This window comes from Meriones unguiculatus, chromosome 6, assembly GCF_030254825.1.
Source record: "Meriones unguiculatus strain TT.TT164.6M chromosome 6, Bangor_MerUng_6.1, whole genome shotgun sequence".
NCBI lineage: Eukaryota > Metazoa > Chordata > Mammalia > Rodentia > Muridae > Meriones > Meriones unguiculatus.
In genome coordinates, this window is record NC_083354.1 from 89,253,401 (window position 1) to 89,274,775 (window position 21,375).

The 21,375-nt window shown below is 39.5% G+C and overlaps 1 protein-coding gene across 2 annotated transcripts in view; it reads right to left on the reverse strand.

The window, feature by feature from the left end:
* Positions 1-21,375, reverse strand: part of Itga1 (integrin subunit alpha 1) — a 154,603-nt gene that overhangs the window by 66,848 nt on the left and 66,380 nt on the right. For both annotated transcript variants that reach the window (XM_060385733.1, XM_060385734.1), the window contains 4 exons: positions 18,837-18,925; positions 18,617-18,728; positions 17,707-17,834; positions 557-705 (listed from right to left, as the gene is read on the reverse strand). In XM_060385733.1, coding sequence (XP_060241716.1) covers positions 557-705; positions 17,707-17,834; positions 18,617-18,728; positions 18,837-18,925 — 478 coding nt within the window. The remainder of the gene's footprint in view (positions 1-556; positions 706-17,706; positions 17,835-18,616; positions 18,729-18,836; positions 18,926-21,375) is intronic.

Below are 21,375 nucleotides of genomic sequence, written 5' to 3' on the forward strand. Positions count from 1 at the left end.
GTGGTGGCATAAATTTGTAATCCCAGTGCTAAGGAGCAGAGGAAAGATCCCTTCTCCCTGGTCAGCCAGACTCTCCTACTAGATGAGTTATACACAAGGAAAAACACACTGTCTCAAAAAATGTCAATAGCTTATAAAGAATAAGTCACATTCCAAAAGGCAAAAATACCTAGCTGATGCACTGCGTCGCTTTTTGTATTGCTTTTTACTTTTACTTCTTATTTTACTATTACTCTTATTTTACTTTTACAGATTGTTTTTCACTTATTTTCGAGATTTTAAGGTAGTTTCATTTCTTCTTTCCCTTCCCTCCCTCCTCCCATATATCCTCCCATATAACCCTTCCTTACTCTCATGGATGGGCATGAGCTCTTTTTTGTTAATTGTTGTTACATGCACACACACGTGTGTGTAACATCTACAAAACAACTCTGCACCTAAGGCTCAGGAGTCGTTACAGAATCGGAGACAGAGAGATTTTGAGAGCCGGAAGTCTGCTGTGGGACTGTCTTCTGGGAATGCCAGAAGTCTAAGCAATGCGAGTTTTAACCCATACCTGGCTGTGTCTATTCCAAGGGCTGTCATCGTCTGCAGACCACGTCTCCGGCCTATTTTGTTGGCCACAGCAAGAACTGCTTCTGTCGATGAATAGTCATTGAGGTTGAACTCATGGGTTACATTTTCTCCATACTGTACAATTCCAACCTGAAACACCAAGCCACTGTTGAGTCATGCATTTGCTAAAATTCCCTGCTCGTTTTTCTTGGGTTTAAACACGTAGGACCAGTAGAATATCTTTTTGCCTTTTCAGTTAAGCATCAGAATTGATCACCACATAAAGCCTTCTACCCTGGGAGCAACAATCATGGCCAATCTGTGAATAAGAACAGTCCAAAGAAAAACAATACAACTCCTGTTGCTTTCTCTGTAGTCAAAAATTTTCATGGAATGATTCCAGTTGGTTCAGAGAGCACACACTCTGCTACCTTTTAACATTCTTTTGTTTTATTTTCTTGTATGACTGATTCATGTTATAACAAATTATCACATTTAATAAAGGAGGAAACAGAGTCTTAGGAACTATTTCCTGACTGAGAAATAGTTCAGTGGTGAAGGACTTCTTCCTTATGTACCAGGCCCAGGGTTCAATCACAGCCAGGAAAGGAAAAGCAAAGGCTACAACAAAAATCAAACGCATGCTCCACAGTGAAGCAGATGAAATATCTCAGAATGTCAAAGCCATTTCCCTCCTAGAATTCCCCCATTCTTTAGGTACCATGTGCTGGTAGCTTTTAGAATTGAATGGAGGCACCGAGCTGCACCAGTGTAAATAGGCAAACAAATAAACAGAATATTTTGAAAAGAAATAGAATATATTAATTCTCCCTTATAGTTTTGTCAATTATGAGGTTAAAAAAAAGAATTGGGGAATCTATGTAATCATGAGATGAGGTGTATATTATAAGCTGAATGAACGTGAATTCTGCTTATTCTAGTCTAGGATAACCTGGTTTGTCCATGAATGCATTTTCATCCAATTCCTTTACTATATATCCAAAGATCATGGGTTATTTAATTGACAGTTTATTCCATATGGAATGAAATATTAAAAATGATGAGGCCAAACCCATGGCTCCAATTCAGGTTATTTCCTTGACTTACAGTTAAATGTGATAGATGTTTTTATTACCCATTTTTAGGTTTAAAATTATTTTATCTAATGACAGTACAGCTATTGTACTGTCAATATACAGATATTCCTCACGAAGAGGAAACCATAAATATTTTGTGCTTTTGCCATTATAAACATGCAATGAAAATAAAATGTGTTTTCTACTAAGATACTCATTACGCCTAATCCTAAGTACCAAGTTTCCTAAGCACTTCCATAGAAGCCAATTGCTCATGAATTTAAGACATCTCAGTGAGTTTGTTTCACTTTAATTTTCACATTTTTAGTTAATGAAACAGGAGTTTGAGAATATGAAAAATTTCACTCTCACTCTTGTCATTCTTAAATGGTGCTGTGTATCCTTTCCTTTCACACCTTCGGTTTCCTAAACTTTGAGACTCCCTCATGAATGACACTTCTTCTCAGGGACCTACCTTTGAGCCTATCATCTGCAAGACCAATAGCTTCTGTTTCAGTTCCAAATGTTCTCCCCTCTGGCCATCCACGCCAGCTCATTTGTCTATTCCAGCCAAGTTATCAGTCATTTCACCACATCAAGACCTCACAACTGCCAATATCTTTAGCATTCTAATATAGTAAAGCTAGATCCCATGGTACAACTACTGTAATCATTTACTTGCAAAAGATCTAACTCATCTAACTTCCTTTCACCTTCCCTATGTCACCTGGCTAACTTCCCACTCTAGTTAATGGCCAATTATCTTCTCCATGTGTGGTTCTGCAGTGCTGGATGTTTCTACACATAAGAGCCTTGGCTTGTGTGTTGGTGTCCCTCTAAAGTTGTGTCTATGACTCCCCAATGGGTCCTCATATTTCAGCCCCACCCAACAGTCCTACAACTTGCTATGAATGGATGTACTTTGTTCCCATTTATTGATTTCAGTCAGATTTTTGTCAAGAGTTGTCAACTCTCCCAGAATAAAGTATTTATCTCAACTGTGCTTAACAAAGAGCTCACATGAAAGGGACAGAAATCATGCCAACCATTCAAAGCTGCTGGATTCCAGTAAGGGTTAGTGCTTTACTTTTACAACACAGCTTACATGCCTCAGAAAAACCTGCTGTGAATGTTGGATTATCTGAACGAATTACCCTCACATTAAAAACTCAAAACTCAAAATCTTGGTGTGGTGCTCTGAATGAGAATGTCTCCCATGGGCTAAGATGTTTGAATACTTAGTCCCAAGTTGGAGGGACTCTTTGGGGAGAATTTAGGGGTTGTGGTCTTGCTGGAAGAAATGTGTCACTGGGGTGGGCTTTGAGAGTGAAAGTCGCACAGCATTTCTGGTTCATTCTCTCTGCTTCACACTTGTGGTTCCGTTTCTGCTCCAGTTGCAAGTTGTTGCTTGCTGTCATATTTGGGCTCTTAGTCCCCTGGAATCTCAAGCCAAAGAAATACTTCCTTCTATAAGTTGCCTTGGATGGGGTGTTTTATCACAGCAATAGAAAGTTAATACCCTTGACGCGTCAGAGATAAGTGCTTTATATTTCACTCTTATCTATCTATCTATCTGTCTGTCTGTCTGTCTGTCTATCTATCTATCATTCATCTATCATCCATCAGTCATCTATCTATATCTATCATCTATCTATTTACCTATCATCTATCCATATATCTATAATAATCATATACTTAACATCTATCATTTATCTTCTAACATGTATCACTTCTGAAAGTTTATTCTTTGTAAATGTTTAAATACAAATGAACTTAGAGTAGCAAGTTTCCTTGCCTTTTCTGTGTGCCTGACTTCTAACTGCCCTACCTGAGGCTGTTTGAAGCTGTCTTTAAGGTCGTAAACCATTTTGCTTTGAAAGTTTAAAGAGCAAGAACCCACAGGAACTTTTTTCTCCTAGCCCATTACCCTCTCTTTGGCAGAGAACAGCTGACTGGTGCGTGGACTCAAGATGTATGTCCCTTTCTGATGAGGCTGAGGTCTGGACTTCACTCTTCTGTTTTGCTTTCCCTCCTTCCTTGCTTTTTGCTGGAAGTGCTTCTATAATAATCAATACCATGTGGCCCCACCCCCAACAGTCTATCCTTGGGAACTAGACCTGGTTCGTTGTCTGTACTCCTTCATTCCTACCTAAGCCCAGGCCAGACATCATGGCCTTTACCCTCAATCAAAACAATGATTGTTCTCAGCTTGCCCACTCTCATGTTCTGCTGTATAGTACCACTGGGATGTTAACTGAAACAATGCAGCCACCATATCAATTCCCCATCAATACCTCCAATTGTTCTCCATCGCTAAAACAATAATAAATGTCACTCATTGAAATACCAGGTTCCTTTAAAAAAAAAGTTAACCAGTCAGTGGCAGTGGAATAAAGGTACTCCCTTTATTCCAGCACTCTGTGGCAGAGACAGGTGGATCTCTATGGATTCAACACTAGCCTGGTCTACAGAGTGAGTTCCAGGACAGCCAAGGTTATACAGAGAAACACTGTCTTGAAAGAACAAAAGGAAAAAAATTTAAAATAAATAAATAAAATCAACTTTTTCTATCCTGACTATCAGTAGTCATAGTCTGGCTTTCTTTATTAATGTCATCTTCAGTCCTCCTCAGAATTAATACCATACATACAGCCACTCTCTGTTTCTATATCTCTCTGTCTCTCCTCCTTTCCCCTTTGTCCCTCCGTTTACTCTGTAAGATTCAACTCTACCTTTCTTGCAAAACATCTCTCACTTACTTGTCATCATGGTTTGTCACACTACTATTGACCTTCCCCTCCTGAGAACTCGGGGGCAAACGTGTCTGCACCACACTCTTCTCAGCTGTGCTGTGTGCATGTCTTAGCTTCATACGCGCACTGAAATTCCCAAGGGCTGGCGTGATGAAGTGCATGGACTCTGTAATAGCTTCTCATGTTCCGTTATCCCTTCCTGCCATTTCGTTTTGCTCTCAGTTGACCTGCATACATTCCTAATAGATGACTGTAACGGTGCACAGAAGCAACTGGGAAACTGAGATAGCAAAGAAGTAACAAAAAAGCAGAGAAAGAGTGATGCACAGAGTGTGAGAAATGAGAAGGGAAGGCTGGAGAAACTCAGATCTTGGGGTGACTTTTAGTGTTAATTGATGGATGATGCTGGATGTATATTTCCTTAGAAACTAGATGGGATAAAGACTATTGTGGGTCTTCACGGAAAGGCGACCATTTGTTTATTTTTGCCACTAGTCAAATAATAATACACACACGCACACACACACACACACACACACACACTGCTGTGCTGAGTGCTGGGGAGAGCCAATATAGATGATTTAAGATCAAGACTAGCTTCTAATTTAGGACAGATGAAACAAATGTAAGCAAGATATATATGAAACTGCACATTTAGTAAGTAAATATACAAATTAAAGATAGAAAATGAGCCAAGCAGTGGAGACAGGTCTTGCGGTGGGGGGGGGGGGCAAGAGGAAAAAGAAGCACTCATATCCACACTTTCTAATGAAAAACCTCATGGACAAAAGGGCATCTAGCCAGATAAAGAATAGAAAGCGAATTAGAAAATACTACGGAAAGGAATAAAATGGTCTTGATTCTTGAGCATAAGTTGGGTGGTTAATAAAAGGAATCTAAACTCTTTGGGGAGTTGAACATAGGAATAAATGACTGGGGATTGCTACTTAACCTGAAGTTGTCAACCTGTATTAGAACGTACAGAAATTTAAGAGTAAAATGTAAGTAGGGAATTATGATAAAAAATCCACATGGGAATAGTCCAGGTATTTTTGCTAAGTTGCGGGGAAAAGTAAGCAAAGACGACTAATAGCTGAAGGAAACAAGTGGGTTCAGTGTGGACATTCTTTAGAGGAGAAAGGCAAGAGCATGTGTTAGCAGCAAGAGTAGATGAATGCAATAATAATGGACTCAGGAATCACAGAGGGCTGATAAACAGTCACAGGGATAGCCTTCCTCAGAGATAATTGGAAGAGGCAGGGTTAACACTGGGGAGATATGTCTGGCCCTCTTGATTAAGCATACAAAAAAGGCCTAGATATGAAATGACAGCCTAAGACAGAAGCTTGACGGCAGTTCAGAGCTGTAATCTCAACACTCAAGTGGCACAAGAAGTAGTTCAAGGTCACTCTCAGCTATACATTGAGTTCAAGGCCAGACTGATCTATGTTACCCACTGTCCTCAAAACCAAACAAACACACAACAACAAGAAAAACAAAACAAAACAAAAAAATACTTCACTCAGAGGGGCAAACAGGATGGACATTGGAAGTGGGAGAAAACAAGGAACTGGACAGGAGCCTTCTACAGAGGGCCTCTGAAAGACTCTACCCAGCAAGTATCAAAGCAGATGCTGAGACTCATAGCCAAACTTTGGGAATCTTATGAAAGAAGGAGCAGACAGAAAGACCTGGAGGGGACAGGAGCTCCAGAAAGAGAGCAACAGAACCAAAATCTGAGCAAAGGGTCTTTTCTGAGACTGATACTCCAAACAAGGACCATGCATAGAGATAATCTAGAACCCCTGCACAGATGTAGCCCATGGCAGCTCAGTGTCCAATTGGGTTCCCTAGTAATGGGAACAGGAACTGCCTCTAACATGAACTCAGTGGCTGGTTCTTTGATCACCTCCCCCTAATGGAGGAGCAGCATTACCAGGCCACAGAAGAAGACAATGCAGCCAGTCCTGATGAGACCTGACAGGCTAGGGTTAGATGGAAGGGGAGGAGGACTTCCTCTATCAGTAGACTGAGGGAGGGGCATGGGAGGAGATGAGGGCGGGAGGGTAGGGCATGAGGGAGGGGCTATAGTTGGGATACAAAGTGAATAAACTGTAATCAATAAAAATAGATTAATTAAGTAAAAAAGAAAAAAACCTTGAAACAAACAAGCATGTAAAACAAAACAACAAAACAGTCTAAAGCCATATACGCTTTTTCCATGTGGCATTTGCTATAATAGTAAAATACAAAATGAACAGCCCTTTCTCAGGTAGATCCTTCAAAGTTAACATCCTCTTACATTTTTTAACAAGATGCTCTCGAACCTCAGTTTATGTCAATAGGTAAGATTTAAAATAATTTCCACGGTCAAAAATAAACTTGGAAAACACAAAGTACAAAGTTAAATATGTGTCTTTACAACAAGATCCCGCTGTCTCCATTTCTCTCTTTTATGCATACAAAAAGTTTAAATTATAAAAAAAATGAAAGGCTTCCTTGAACAGGCACTTTGCTACAAGAAAAAGATTGAGAGAAGGAGAGTGAGCGTGAGAGAGAGAGACTTTTCTCTCAATTCTGTGCTCAGTTGTGCTCCTCAGATGCACAGGCAGGTTGTTTTGATATGAAAATGTTTGTGGTTAATCACAGATTGGACGAAAGATGTGATAATGTATTTTGATTTTTACTTACTGGAATAATGTCATGAGGGATACACTTCATAGGCTATAAAGCACAATCTGGAAAACATTGCTACATAACAATAGTTTCTGCTTTTTAACATCAACATTCTCACCTTGTTCAATGTGTGTGGCAGCTTTAAACATGCAGCTTGACAAACAAACGCTTTTCCTTATTGCTAAGTTGAGAGTTTGTTTTGCTTATTTGCTTTAGAGCAGATACACACTTTAAAATTGTTTTTTCTTTAGTGCTCATGACACCTAATGTAATATTTGATCAGCTAGATGCTTCAGAAATACCTATTGACTTAGAACCAATGAGCTGTCCAAATGGTTTCATTCCTTTTGGAGATAGAGGTGAAGAGACAAGTGAATGAAAGGGCACCATTAAAGCAACAGAAAGAAGAGTGATTCTGATTATTCTGTCATGAAATGTAGTCTCATATAAGATTCTTTGTTTCCAAAATAAGAAAATTGAGGAAGGACAAACATTTTAAAAGTGGTTATTAAGAATGTCAAGACAATAAAATTTAACAAGATTTTCTCTTTGTTTGTTTGTTTGTTTTTTTCTTTAATTTTTGGTTTTTCAAGATAAGGTTTTTCTGTGTAGCCTTGGATGTTCTGGGCTCACTTTCTACAGATCAGGTTGGAGTCAAATTCACAGAGATCTGCCTGCTTCTGCCTCCCAAGTGCTGGGATTACAGGCATGTGCCACTGTGCCTGGCCAGGATTTTTTCTTTTCTGTCTCTCTTTCTCTTTTTCTCTCTCTCCTTCTTTCTCTCTCTCTCTCTCTCTCTCTCTCTCTCTCTTTCTTTCTTTCTTTCTTTCTTTTTTCTTTTATTTTTTCTTTCTTTTTTTTTTTAAGTCCTATGTACCACAGAGGGCCTTTTAAAGACTCTATCCAGCAGGGTATCAAAGCAGAAGCTGAGACTCATAGCCAAACTTTGGGCAGAGTGAAGGGAATCTTAGGAAAGAAGAGGGGAGATCAAAAGACCTGGAGAAGACAAGACAGAAGCTCCACAAGGAGAGCAACAGAACCAAAAATTCTGGGCACAAGGGTCTTTTCTGAGACTGATACTCCAACCAAGGACCATTCATGGAGATAACCTAGAACCCCTGCACAGATGTAGCCCATGGCAGCTCAGTATCCAAGTTGGTTCCCTAGTAAGGAGAACAGGGACTGTCTCTGACATGAACTCAGTGGCTGGCTCTTTGATCGCCTCCCCCCTGAGGGGGGAGCAGCCTTGCCTGGACACAGAGGAGGATAATGCATCCAGTTCTGAAGATCTGATAAGCTAGAGTCAGATGGAAGGGGAGGAGGACCTTCCCTATCAGTGGACTGAGGGAGGGGCATGGAAGGAGATGAGGGAGGGAGGGTGGGCTTGGGAGGGAACAAGAGAGGGGGCTACAGCTGGTATACAAAGTGAATAAGCTGTAAAAAAAAATAATAAAGGTCCTATGTATAAGGTTTTCCATGCTTCAGTGAGATGCACAACTGCTTGAACAGGAGTTGAAGCTTTGTTGGCTGATCAAGTGATACTTCTGATGCCCTGCCCTGTGACTTGTGTCTTGCTGAATTAAGTCAGGCACAGATGCAATGTTCACACAGGCTACAGCTGGAGCTACTTGTCAGCACAAACCTTTCAGGAACTGCTTGCTAAAGCCAGGCTTAAGCTTTTGTCATTATGAGCAAGGACATCAATAAGACTGATTCGAAGACAGGTACTTATTTTCTAAGAAAATTAGGCCTTAGAAACATTAGTTGACTGATAAAGACAGAGATACTAGAAAAGGGACATCTTGTAGCTTGTTGTTTGATGAAGGAGACCGCAATGAAGTCAGTTCAGGCTGGAAACTGTAGACCAGAATGATGTCAGCAAGTACTATGTTTGTGGTCAAGGGGCAAAGTCCATGGGACAAATCACAGTCATGACAAATGGGACCATATGAGTGAAGGAATGCCTGCTAAGCAAGACTCAAACACTGTAAACCCACCAGGGTGTCTCATACAAGTGTCTTCTAGCTCCGGATTCAGTCTCAATTCATAAATCAGAAATAAAATAGATACTACATTTTGTTTTTCTTTGTTTGCTTTTTACTATGGGAGAAACTACCAGGATTCTAATTAAGAAACAAAAAAATTTCGTGAAGTCCCATTTATTGATTGTTGATCTTCGAGCCTCTGCTGTTGGTATTCTGTTCAGGAAGTTGTCTCCTGTGCTAAAGAGTTCTAGGCTCTTCCCCGTTTTTTCTTCTAACCGATTTAGTGTGTGTGTCTGGTTTTATGTTGAGGTTTTTGATCCATGTGAACTTTAGTTTTGTGCATGGTGATAGTTTTGTGCAGGATCTATTTGCATTTTTCTGCATGTAGACATCCAACTGGACCAGTACCACTTGCTGAAGATGCTCTCCATTTTCATTGAATGGTTTTGGCTTCTTTGACAAAAATCAAATATCCATAGGTTTATGGGTTTATTTATGGGTCTTCTATTTGGTTTCATTAACCCACAACTCTGTTTCTATGCTAATACCATGCAGTTTTTATTACTATTGCTCTGTAGTATAGCTTGAGATCAGGGATAAAGATATCTCCAGATGATCGTTGTTGTACAGGATAGTTTTGGAAATTTGGAGTTTTTTTTTGTTTTTCCATATGAAGTTGGAATTGTGTTGATATTTTGATGGGAATTACATTGAATCTGTAGATTGCTTTTGGCAGGATGGCCATTTTCACAATGTTAATCCTACCAATCCATGAGCATGGGAGATCTTTCCATCTTCTGATATCTTCAATTTCTTTCTTCAGAGACTTAAAGTTTGTTTCAAACAGGTCTTTTCACTTGCTTGGAAGTCACACCAAGGTACTTTATGTTATTTGTGGCTATTGTGAAGGGTGTTGTTTCCCTAATTTCTTTCTCAGCCCTTTTTTTTTTTTTTTGTATACAGGAGGGCTTCTGAAGACACTGTTGTCAGAACAAAACGACGGCCTACAGACTGGGAAAGGATCTTCAACAACCCAACATCTGACAGAGAGCTAATATCCAGAACATATAAAGAACTAAAGAAGTTAAAAAACAACAAATCAAGTAATCCAATTAAAATTCCCTGTAGCAGGGAGCTAAACAGAGAATTCTCTGTAGAGGAATATAGAATGGCAGAAAAACACTTAAAGAAGTGCTCAACATCCTTACCCATCAAGGAGATGCAAATCAAAACAACCCTGAGATTTCACTTTACACCCATCAGAATGGCTAATATCAAAAACTCAAGTGATAACATGCTGGAGAGGTTGTGGAGAAAGAGGACCCCTCCTCCACTGCTGGTGGGAATGTAAACTGGTTCAACCACTTTGGAAATCAATCTGGCGCTATCTCAGACAATTAGGAATAGTGTTTCCTCAATATCCAGCTATACCAATCCTAGGCATATATCCAAAATATGCTCAAGTACATAATAAGGACATTTGTTTAGCCATGTTTGTAGCACCTTTATTCGTAATAGCCAGAACCTGGAAACAACACAGAAGTCCCTCAACTGAGGAATGGATTCAGAAATTGTGGTACATTTACACAATGGAATATTACTCAGAAATTAAATTATCCAAGTGGGTGCCCTACTAAGGGGAAGAGGGATTGTCTCTGACATGAACTCAGTGGCTGGCTCTTTGACCTCCCCCTCCCCTGAGGGTGGAGTAGCCTTGGCAGGCCACAGAGGAGGACATTGCAGCCAGTCCTGATGAGACCTGATAAGCTAGGGTCAGATGAAAGGGGAGGTGGACTTCTCCTATCAGTGCACTTGGAGAAGGACATGGGAGGAGCTTGGGAGGAGGGGGATTAGGAGGGAGTAAGGGAGGGGGCTACAGCTGAGATACAAAGTCAATAAAATGTAGTTATTGTAAAAAATTAAAATTTAATTTAAAAGAAGGAAACCAAACCAAAACAAAACACAAGTGACCTGCTTTTATATATGTAAAACTCTAAATGGTATCACAGAAATAAAAGAACAAAGCCACAATTGTGTCATCAAAGAATTCTCAGACAGCCAGGAGACACAGACCCATAAAACAAATAGAAATGCTACAGAGGAACGAGGACAATGGGTGAGTGCAGGAGAACACCATGAAACAGGAACGGGGGCAAGGGGGGGTAACTCCTGGTGAGATCATCCCAGGAAATTACACAAGAGTGACCTCTGAAGGTATCTAAGAAGTCCACCTAGCGTGAAGGGCTGGGTTGGGGCAGGACATTGCAGACAGAGGGAGTGTTAAGAGTCTGGAACACCATATACAAGGCAGGGCAGGACTGAGGACTCTGGGGAGTGAGTGAAGCACGCTTCACTCGGGGAGGCAAGATGTGCCGGGAACGACCGTGGCCAGGTTCTCAGCTGCCTTTAAGCGCCCTGGAGAGCTTGTACATTATTGAAAGGACAAACCAAGTAGACTTTTATGGAAGGAAATGATCTGAATCTTATTTTGAAGTGATGGCTCAGGTATATGTTGGAAAGAGATAGGAAACAATGGAGACCAGGAGACAAGCCAGGGTGCTGGATACCACACTTGCAAACTCTACTGATGGCCACAGCAACGGCTACAGAGCTCACCCGGGCTTCATTTCATAAAACGATGAATCAGGTGCCACATGTAAGGCTTCTAGGAAAATGGCCATGAATGTGCGGTAAAAAGAAAGATAAATAATATCCCTAAAATTTAATTAATATTTCTCTTTCATTTTGCCTACTTTAGTACCATGCTGCCCTCTTGATGGGAACAATCCAGACATTCTTCCATTAGTATATTTCACTTTTATATCAAGCTTCACAATTTACTGGTTTTATTTAGAGTAAGGCACTTGTATTTGACGTATTTACATCCTTCCCATTTATTATTCAAAACAATGTTATGCTTAGGTATTGAGGATCAATAAGACCTCCATAATGTTTATAATGTCATATCTTTTATGGCAAGCTCCAAGTATTTCAGGTTTGTTTTTATGGGTGGTTTTTGAAAAAGCAATTTTATAGCCTTTACTCTGCCCTAGGTAAAAGATTCGTTGGCAAAAATCCCTTGACTGTGCTTGCAAAGTCTTAATGGGGCCACACAGAAGCATGGAGGAAATTGTAACCAAATTAAGTGATGTTTCTATCATTTTTGAATCGTAATTGTATACAAATTGTCACTTGACAATATTCACATAAGCATTTTTTTGTTGGTCTTCTTTCTTTCCTCTGTTTCTCCTTGTCCTTTAAGGAATAAGAGTGTTTTTGAAAAATGTTTACTGTCTTGAGACTCTTTCATTGTTTGAAATCTGTCACTGCAGAAAAAAGGTATCACTAATCTCTTTATTGAGCTAAATGCAATTGTAGTCACCATAGAAAACAAACCTCAAGAGGCATAAACACCATGCAGCCTTCCTTTCTATGGTTTATTGTCCCTTTAAAACTTATTTGTGGTAAAGTGCTTCTGGATGAACAGAGATATCTCAGGGCTTTTCTAATTCTTAATTTTAAGATGACTTTTAAGGTAGCATATTTTAACTTAGATTTTGCATTAAATCTCTGTATTTGCAGGTTCAAAGGGGAAGCAAAACTAGTAGCAATTATTTTACTTGGTTCTATCTCAATTAAAACCGAGAAAAAGAAGGGGGAGTTAGTAAGACCTGGTGAGGACAGGAACTCCACAAGGAGAACAATGGAACCAAAATATCTGGGCACAGGGGTCTTTTCTGAGGCTGATACTCCAACCAAGGTCCATGCATGGAGATAGCCTAGAACCCCTGTTCAGATGTAGCCCACGGCAGCTCAGTATCTGAGTGGGTTCCTAATAAGGGGGAAAGGGACTGTCTCTGACATGAACTCAGTGGCTGGCTCTTTGACCACCATTCCCCACCCAATGGAGGAGCAGCCTTGTCAGCAGAGAAGGACATTGCAGCCAGTCCTGATGAGACCTGATAAGCTAGGGTCAGATGGAAGGGTAAGAGGACCTCTCTTATCAGTGGACTTGAGGAGGGGCATGGGAGGAGATGAGGGAGGGAGAGTAGGTTTGGGAGGGAATGAGAGAGGGGGTTACATCTGGGATACAAAGTGAATAAAATGTAATTAATGTAAAAAATTTAATAAAAAAAAACAGACAAAACACCGCAGTTAACTCATAGTTCACCTTTTCTCCTGCCTGTACTAGAGGAGGTGAGAAGCCTATAGTTGAGAAAAGAGTGTGCTCTGCTTTCCCTTTACCAGGTCTTTTCTCTTCTTTCACTTAGGTTGTTAACCATAATTTCTGACCCTTCCAGACACAGCGTGGAGAAGATAAATTCCTCCTCTATTGCTGTTATCCCCGAGTGAGCTGGGTTCTCAGAGCTGCCTACTGCATTTTTGTGAGTCCCTTGGAGAATTCCCTTTATGTCTCACTATGTCTTCCCACTGAGCTGACTGCATTTCATGACCTCCATTCCTAGTGATTGCAGATGCCTCGGGCTTTTCTCAGCAGATGCATTTGTGCACTTCCAGAAGCTTCTTAGAGAGTACCTAAGGTGACCTCATGCTGGATCTTGATGAGTGACCAACATTGAGCCATGAGAAACACACACATTCTTCACTCTAATAAAGTCATTGAAGAAAGGCAGATCCTAGTATAGCCACCTCTGCTGTGACTTGACTGGCAGTCACCAAATACGATTCCTGACTCTACAGATACATCAGGGATTGGTTCCAATTCTATAAATACACCATAATCACTGTAGGACTTAGTGGAATGTCAAGATGTCACATGTCAAGATCACTGCAAGGCTCAGGTGAAACTGTACAGAGAAATCTTCAGATTCCATAAAATCCATTCCTCTCATATCAGTTTATTTAATTTAGGGTGTATACATGCGGAGTCTGTATATACTTATACAGTTGTGTGCACATGAGATGGAGGGTGCTCATGCATGTGCACGCACATATGAAGGGCAGAAGGTGACATCAAGTATCTTCCTAGATTGCTCTCTCTCTCATCTTTTAAGACAGGATTTCTGTTTCAACATGGGAGCACATCAAATTGACTAGGATGGCTGGAGAATAAACACTAGGGGGTGTACTGATGTCTACAGTGTTTGCACAGGTGGTGTGGATCTGAAGTTGAGCGTCACTCCCAAGCAGCAAGTACTTCACCCTCTAGGCCACAACCCCAACCCCTTAATCCCATTCTTAATGCATTCTTAACCTTTGATAAATATAAGATGTCTAAGAATTCTTAGTTGCTTGCTCTTAGCTGCATAGATTTCCAACTTCTGTAAAATCTCTCGCACAATCTATTTTATTTTTGTTCCTCCCATGAGTGGAGGTATAAAGGATAAGAAAACAGCAGGAAAATTCAGAAGTTAATTCTGTAAGTCAGGCAAAATCGAATGCTTTAATCACAACAAAAGCAAAGCAACTTCAAAATCAAATCTCTTTAAATTACATTCATAATGAGTCAGAAAATAAATGCTTGTCAAGACAGATTTTCTGTGTTTGAAAAGATTTGCTTGAGATCTCATGCAATATTAGCATGCTTTCGGTTCCTATCTTTGAAGAGGAAATGTTTTCCAAGTTTTATATGAATGAACTATTTTCTGAATCCATTGAAGGGAAGTCAAACTTTTAAGAGTTTAACATGCCATGCTTAATGGCTTAATGTGCCTTTCAAAAACCCTTTACTTTAGAAAAGTATTTATGAAGCTAGTCATTGATAAGTCTTAAATCAGAATAAACAACTGAGACTAAATTAATATGCTTAGGAGAACATTAAAAAAGCTGCCTGTAAAAAATCTCACATGATAGCCACCATCAGAAGAAAAAAAAACTAGCATATATACATTCATACATCAAATGTTCACTAAAGTTCATTATTTCACCAAATTGTGAACTGATGAGGCTAAGAGGAACCAGCCTTTGTTCTTAACCATAATCCAGAGTAAGTGGCAAATATTTACACATGCATAGCAGTATAACCACAGAACATTAAACCAGGGTTTCTAACTTTTATATACTTAAGAATCATATAAGGTTCAGGTTCAGTGTTCCCACAACACTTTCAGAAATTCTGATCCTGAAAGTCCTAGATAGAGTCCAAGCATCTCAGGCATACTGAGGCAGGGATTCCACAAGGTGGAACTGAAGGAACACGAGGGGAAAGCGCATCAGAGAGAAGTCCCACCGAAGCAGCAGTCCCACCCACCTCTTAGTTCCCACCATGACCTAGGTCCTTGTGCTGAGCTGCTACACAGCTGGTATTCAGCAATGATCCTGAATAAAGAAAGGAGTGATGGTGACTAAGCTTCACCATGCCTGGCGCCAGCAAAACGTGATGGGAAAATTCAGAACTATAGCCAGTGTCTCTATTTTATTCTGGTAAATTAAATTACTTCTTTGAGACAGATTCTCAGTGTGTAGTCCAGGTTACCCAGGAACTTGCTTTGTATCCCAGGTTGGCCTCTGTGAGTCTTTTCTCCCCGCCTCCTGTGTATTGGGCTTGCAGGCACACACTACCATACCCTGCTCAGCTTCTCTCTTTAGGGAACAGAGAGAGAAGACACTACAAAGGACCCTGGGTATAATGCTGTAGAAACATCTGTGGAATGAAGTGGAGTTTGACTTCACAGTGAGTTCCTTTGCTCTGTTAACTTGTAGCATCTGGCCCTCCAGGGTTGCCCTCCATGTCTCTAAATAGTGGCATTGTTCCTCTAAGAATGACTCAGAACTCCATGAAGCCCACCCTGGCAAGCTGGATTTCCTCTGATGTACAAGCAGAATAGTTCCTCTGGGAATGCTAAGATGAACTAATTGCAGTTCTAACAGAGAAAACCATAAGAACTATGATGGATTTTATTGAATGTGTTATCTTTCTCCAAACCCAAATTGTTGGCACCACTTTTCATGGAGGCAGTAATGACTGTTCTAAGACAGATGCACTGGCTTTCCCAAACACCTACAAACATGTTTTATAGCAAAACAGACCACTGGATTTAAAGATAAAATGAAACACTCAGATGCCTATGCAATGTTAGAAAAAATTATAATCTCTGAAAAAGGTTATGAGACTTGGAAAGAAAAGCGGATGGACAAAATAGAAGGGAGAGAGAAAGCACATGACAGTGCAAGTGGAGAGCGAGGGAGAAACTGTGAGCAAACACTTTTATGTCAGCTGTGATGGTAGAGGGAATAGGACACCATGAAGCCCAGAGTGACTCTGGCCCAAGGGGCGTAGAAAGGAAAGAAGAGTGAGCGAGAAAGTACATAGACTCTCCATGGGACCTGCTCAGAAACATTCCTAGAACTGAAGATCACAGAGAGCAAAATCTTGGAATTGCATGTTGACAGCTGCCTATTTTGATCTGTGATAATTTGCCCAGTGACTTCAAACAATCACTAAGCCTCTCATACACTGAAGATGAGGCTCAGTCACTTTCAAGAGTCTGACAAGTTTCATTTTTTTTTTTCACTGTATGAAATTCCATTGACTAAGGTGGGAGGGAATGAGGAAAGAAAAGAAAAGATGGGGTTCTTTAGAAAGGAAAATGAGGCAGGGTTCATATGGAAAAAATAGATATATACTAGCATATATATTCATAATATAATATATATGTATATATATATATATATATTTATATATAAAGAAAGAAAGAAGAAGTCAAAATTCTTGAGTGTTCCTTGAGCAGGTACAATATCCTCTTCTAGTCACAAGAGTTACCTCAGAAATTTCTCCCAAAGCTATCTCAGCTATCTTCTAAGCCCTGAGCTTACCCTGACCTGTTATCTATCACACCTGCTATGTATTTTAAGATATCTGAATGGATATAATTAATAAACACTAAGTTAATTTATTACAAACTCAGTATCTGAAGTGGAAAAGTCGTGTGAACAGTTTTCTCCCTTTACGGGTAATAAAGGCAATGAGTTTAGTAACTTTACCCCAGAAAACAATTATTTAGCTTCCTGTGGCTAGAACCAGGCAAATTTCCTCATATTTAGAGGGAGAACGTGACTAGTCTATAGAAGCGAGATCCGGCGGGCGCTTCTAAGAATGTGGTAATCCTCTGAGATTTCATTTTATTTCTTCAAACTCTGAAATGTTGCTGTGATCTCGCCAAAGGTGACTATTTCATAGCTGAGAACCAAACTGTCAGTTTACAGAGATCCACGGGGAATCAACTGAACGTTAAGTAAAGCTTTTACGTTTTTCAGGTCTAAAATACGGTCTTTCATCATAAGTAAAAATAGGGATAAATTTCGTTCTTCTTTAATTTTCTTTTTCTTAGTTTATTTTGAGAATATCTTGTTTTGTTAAAAACCTGAACATTTTTGTCTTTTTTAAAAAAAAGATAAGATCACTTAAAAAACAAGACAAAACTGTGTCTACTGTGTAGCTCTGGCTGTCCTGGAACTGGCAATGAGGACCACGGTGATCTTGAACTCACAGAGATAAACCAGCCTCTACCTCCCAAGTGCTATGATTGAATAAAAGCATATGCCAGCACACCCGGCCAAGATGACTGTTTTCTGGTTAACTCATAAATAAATACAAGCAGCACACATCTAGTTTAAGCGAGCTACTCAAACACTTGCCCCGGTACACAGCTGTGGATGTTGGCTTTAGAAAACAGTCATGAGAAATGCAGAATCACGTACCTGTGTCTGCTTAGGGCCAATATCCATCCTCTTAAGAAGGTCGTTTAGAAAAGCGGTGACACTTTCCCAGGGGTAGATGCTGTTGGAGCCATCCAGGACGATGACGATGTCCAGCTGAGTGCTGCATTCTGCAACGCAGGGACACGGTGTGTGAACTGAAATCTACCTTCTTAGGGGTAGGTGACGTACTTTCCCGAAACGAACCCGTCTTCACAGCTACATGGATGGCCTACCAAGTGTGTCTATTGTTTTTATATTATTTTAGAAAAAAATTAACCTTAAGTGAAGTAAGAAATACTGTATTTGGTTGTAATCAGTTTGGAGTTTGTGCCATAAAACCCATCTCTCTCTCCTCTTTCTCTCTCCCTCCTTTCTTTCCTCTGTCCTTCCCTTCCTCTTTTCTTCGCCCTTTTCCTCTCTCCTCTCTCCCTCTCTCCCTTGCTGTGCAGTCCTAGCTGTCCTGGATCTCACTCTGTTGACCAGGCTGGCCTTGAACTCAGAGATCTACCTGCTTCTGTCTCCTAAGTGCTGGGTTTAAAGGGGTTTGCCACCAACTTTATTTTTATTAATGATATATATGTTATTTTCTCATCTTGGGTTTGATGAGGTTTTCATTCTGTATGTCTCAAACGAAGTTCTCCACAAAGAGACTGACTCTTTAAATACAACCAGCATGATAGCATTAGCTGTGAAGTTTAAACATAATTCTCAAGGTTATTTACACTAATATCAGTTCCAAAAATAGGAGCAAAGTTTGGTTATATACTGGCAAAGCAAACGTTTGCCTAAGTTGGTAATGCTGGCAGATAACAAATTAGAGAAGCCTTTTTTGGTATGCTGTTGTGTATACACGTATCTCTCTTATTGCTTATGCTTTCAAACATGCACAAATATTGCATAAAGTGTGTACCTTGCACAGGAGCAAAGGAGTTCACAACTTGAAATGTAGGGCTGACATTGGAGCATATTCCTGTTGTATAATGCAAATGCCCACATCTATAGGCATACAAGGGCCCACATGCCTTTAAAAAATAAAAAACAAATGAAGACCAGACATCATATAACAGGTTTCAAAGACATAAATGACTACATTCCAATTTTATGAAATACATTACTCTCTTCTTTCTCACCAGAAATCCTCCATTTGGGTTGGTGACTAGAGTTGATCCAAATGTCATATTTTCTTTTATTTCTGTGACATTGGGAATTGATGTGTTAACTACAAAATAGAAAAAAGATCATTAGTGTGAAAATATGTTTCATAATGTAAAATTAAGTGTCTTATCATTAAAGCATTCTGTGTGCTTTGCTCATCTCATAGTGCATTCTTGTTCTGGGTCAACTAAACAGACTTCCCAGTACTGGGAAATATAATGAACAAGTTAAGGCTGAAGGGCTGGCTGACTTCCCAGAGACTTCGTCTGTATCACTGTTTCAAATAGTTTGGCTGGGTTTGAAAGAATGCAGAACTAGCAGGGCAATGAGGATGTGGGACTGGTTTTCACACGCTTTTTGCTAATTAAAACAAATGCGGCGTTCAGTATGGAGATAATTTATGCTCACTGTTATAAACAAACCAACGACAAAATTTAACTTCTGGAAGGAAAACTGAATACCTATAGAGCTGAAAAGCCAAACAAAAATCTTTTTATACTGACTTTCAAAAATCACAGGGACATCGTGAGAGCTGCAAAAGAGAGCTGGATCAAGATAAGAGAAGGGTCTAGGAAGCTTGGATAAAGAGAAGATGGTGAAGGGACATCCATTAGATGTTCCAAATAGGAATGTTGGGTCCCACAGCATTCCAACCTGACAAAACTGGCTAGGAGGAAAAAAAAATACTTGTCAAGAAAAGTGAAGACTTAAATTCTGCTAAGAGTGGAATGCACTTTAAAGTGGCAATTCAAGCTCAGCAAAAACTCTTAGCCCTGTTCATGTCTGTGCATATCCTCACCTACAGACCGAACACAGAAATAGGTTCCTGGATGGCCCATCTTACTTCCTGATTTGAGCGAGAACTGGGTTTTGTTCAAGAATTTTGTCTGTCTTGCTTTGAAAGTATTTTTCCTTCCTTCCTTTTTTCTTTTCTTTCTTTCTTTCTCTCTCTCTTTCTTCCTTTCTATTTTTTTTATATTAGAAATTAATTTTTTTTTCATACAATATATTCTGATTTGGGGATTCACCTTGCCAAGATCCTCCCTGCCTCCCCTCTCATCGAAAACCAACACCTCTTCTTTCTCTCATTAGAAAATAAACAGGCATCTAAAGAATTATAATAAAATAAAGTAAGATAAGATAAAACAAAACCAAACAAGTCAAAATAGGACAAAACAAACAGAGGAAGAAGAGCCCAAGAAAAAGCACAAGAAACACAAGTAGGCACAGAGACACATACAATCACACACAGAGAAATCCATAAAAACACAAAACTAGAAAAACATAACATATATACAAAGTACCTATTCAAAAAATAAATAAAAAGCCCTGAGAAAGCATTATGAATCAAAGGACCTCCAAAAATGACAGCATCTTGCACTGGGCTACCATGTACCTTGATATTGAATGTTCTAGATTGGAAACTTTAAATGAGCTTTGCCCAGGATCAGCACTGCTTGAATAATTAGAAGCTATTGAAAATGTGTCCTACTGCTCTTGATGTGGTTTAAATCTCTGGGCTAGTTTGAAAGCTAATCTCTTTATCAGAAGTGGAGGGCTAGTTCCTATCAAATGAATTATTTTGTAAATAACAGCTATAAATCTTTAAAAGGGGGGGGAGAGATGAATAAAACAACCATAGGAAAGCATTGGAAAGTGGCCTCAAACAGGCGGATGCTACAGAGACTCTATATCTAAGAAGAAGAGTCTGGCACTTGGTGCCTTGGTTTTGTGTTTTATTTTTGGTTTTATTTTTCTTTTCTCCTTAAAGAAAGACCCTATTAGGTAATAAAACTCAAACAGAGGTTCTAGGTTTACTGTCTTGAAGAAAAGGAGGATAGAAATGTAGAGTTGATGACAGCATCTACAAAAGGGAGTGGGAGTGTTTTGGAAGAGGAGCCATAAAAGGACAATTACATGTTTATGTATTCCGTCTATGTTTCTGGATAGCCTGAATAGGCAATGTGAACAGAAGAGTCCACACAGCCTAGCAGGGATTAAAAAAAGAAAAAAAGCCAAGTAGAACTGTAACAACTTCTAACTGAAAAAAGAAATCAGAATCTGGAAATTGTGCTCTGCCAAACATATTGCCTGCTAATATACATTTAAAGAAATTAAGACATTTGAAGGAATAAAACAAAATAGAATGTCTATGCTTATAATAAAAAATATGAATAACTAAGAAGCTATATGTCCCCCAGTGTCAGGGAAAAGTAGCAAACAGAAAGAGATATTGAAACCTCCTTGGGGCTGTGAGTATCAGGCAAGGGTATTCAAACACCTATGGTAGCTGTGTTCATGAATATAAGGGAAAATAGTCATAATGAACAAAGAAATTAGAAATTAAAAACAGGAGAGTTGAAAAATGCAGTATCTGCAGTGAACTTGTAGGGATATAGATCATTTAATCATTTTTAACATTGTACAAATACTGAAAGAATTCTAAATCCTAACTTTAGAAGCAATTTTCTAGTCATACTACCAAGTGATATTTCTATCAAAGCATACCTATTT